The sequence below is a fragment of the Borostomias antarcticus genome (genome assembly GCF_949987555.1).
Source record: "Borostomias antarcticus genome assembly, chromosome: 9".
Classification (NCBI taxonomy): Eukaryota; Metazoa; Chordata; class Actinopteri; order Stomiiformes; family Stomiidae; genus Borostomias; species Borostomias antarcticus.
Window position 1 is genome coordinate 27,768,909 of NC_140242.1, and position 1,084 is coordinate 27,769,992.

Below are 1,084 nucleotides of genomic sequence, written 5' to 3' on the forward strand. Positions count from 1 at the left end.
TCTACAATTGGTTTGAGGTGTTTATCAAAGTTATTGATCTAAACAGAATTAAATATATACAGTATAATTGCTTTGCAACCGAAGGTTGTCATAGATGGATATATATTACTAGAATAATCTGCAATTTTTTAGGTGTTTATGTCAAATACTGGCAAAGCTATTGATATAAACAGAATTAAATATCTATTTTATTGATTTCTTGAATTGTAATCAATTTCCAATCAATTACTCATGAAAACAAACCAAAGGTTGTCATGGATGTGTATCCATTACTGGAATAATCTACAATTGGTTTGAGGTGTTTTTGTGAAATATTGGCAAAATTATTGATCTAAGAAAAAATCCTGATTATGATTGTACTTTTACTTCGGTCACTAATTAAGGCTCAGAATGCTGAATATGTTTGTCTGTTGAACGTCCAATATGAATCCAACTTTAAAAGTGAAATTCATCGGAGGGCTACAGCGTTCTAAGGCAAGTCAAGCCAAGCAGTGAGAAGGTGCTCTTTGGTATACAGGGAATGTAAAAATCCACAAAAACAGTGAGTCCAAGGCACTCATCTTTAGATTAAAACGCTTTAATTCGTGGCTAGTTCATGATAGAACGATTGAAAGCTTGCCAACATGTTTTGGCCAAACATGGCCTTCATCAGGGCTTAACAATGAAGCAGTTCACACAGGCCTACCCATATAGAACTAATTATCTTATTAGGAAAGCAATCAGCTGTTGAGGAGGCTGTACTTTAAGCTGCATCAGTAAAATATTTTTGTCTGCCGTAATGAAATGAAATAGCAAATCATATTCAGAACCAGAACCAGGAGACACAACCCCCCTGGTGTTTCTCCAGGATGGAGTGTTCCAGGGCCAGTGTGTCGAGCGGGAGTGACCCGGGGGGCCAGGAGAACCTCTCAGGGCCCGAGCCGGACTGGAACCCCTGGATGAGCCCCCAGGCCTCGGCGGGCGAGGCCGAGGCCGACGGAGAGCTGCAGGCCTTCCTCGCCATGAGGAACGAGGCGGATAAAGACACCGAGGTGAGAAGGTAGCGCACGACCAGCGAGTATCCATATAGCTGCTATACAGCTTA

The 1,084-nt window shown here is 41.3% G+C and overlaps 1 protein-coding gene across 1 annotated transcript in view; it reads left to right on the forward strand.

The window, feature by feature from the left end:
* Window positions 1-848: 848 nt before the first annotated feature.
* Window positions 849-1,084, forward strand: part of LOC311312965 (melanoregulin) — a gene marked incomplete at both ends in the record, with an annotated part of 5,649 nt that continues 5,413 nt past the window's right edge. The window contains one exon of the mRNA XM_084442973.1: window positions 849-1,031. Within this exon, the coding sequence (XP_084299099.1) occupies window positions 849-1,031 (183 nt within the window). The remainder of the gene's footprint in view (window positions 1,032-1,084) is intronic.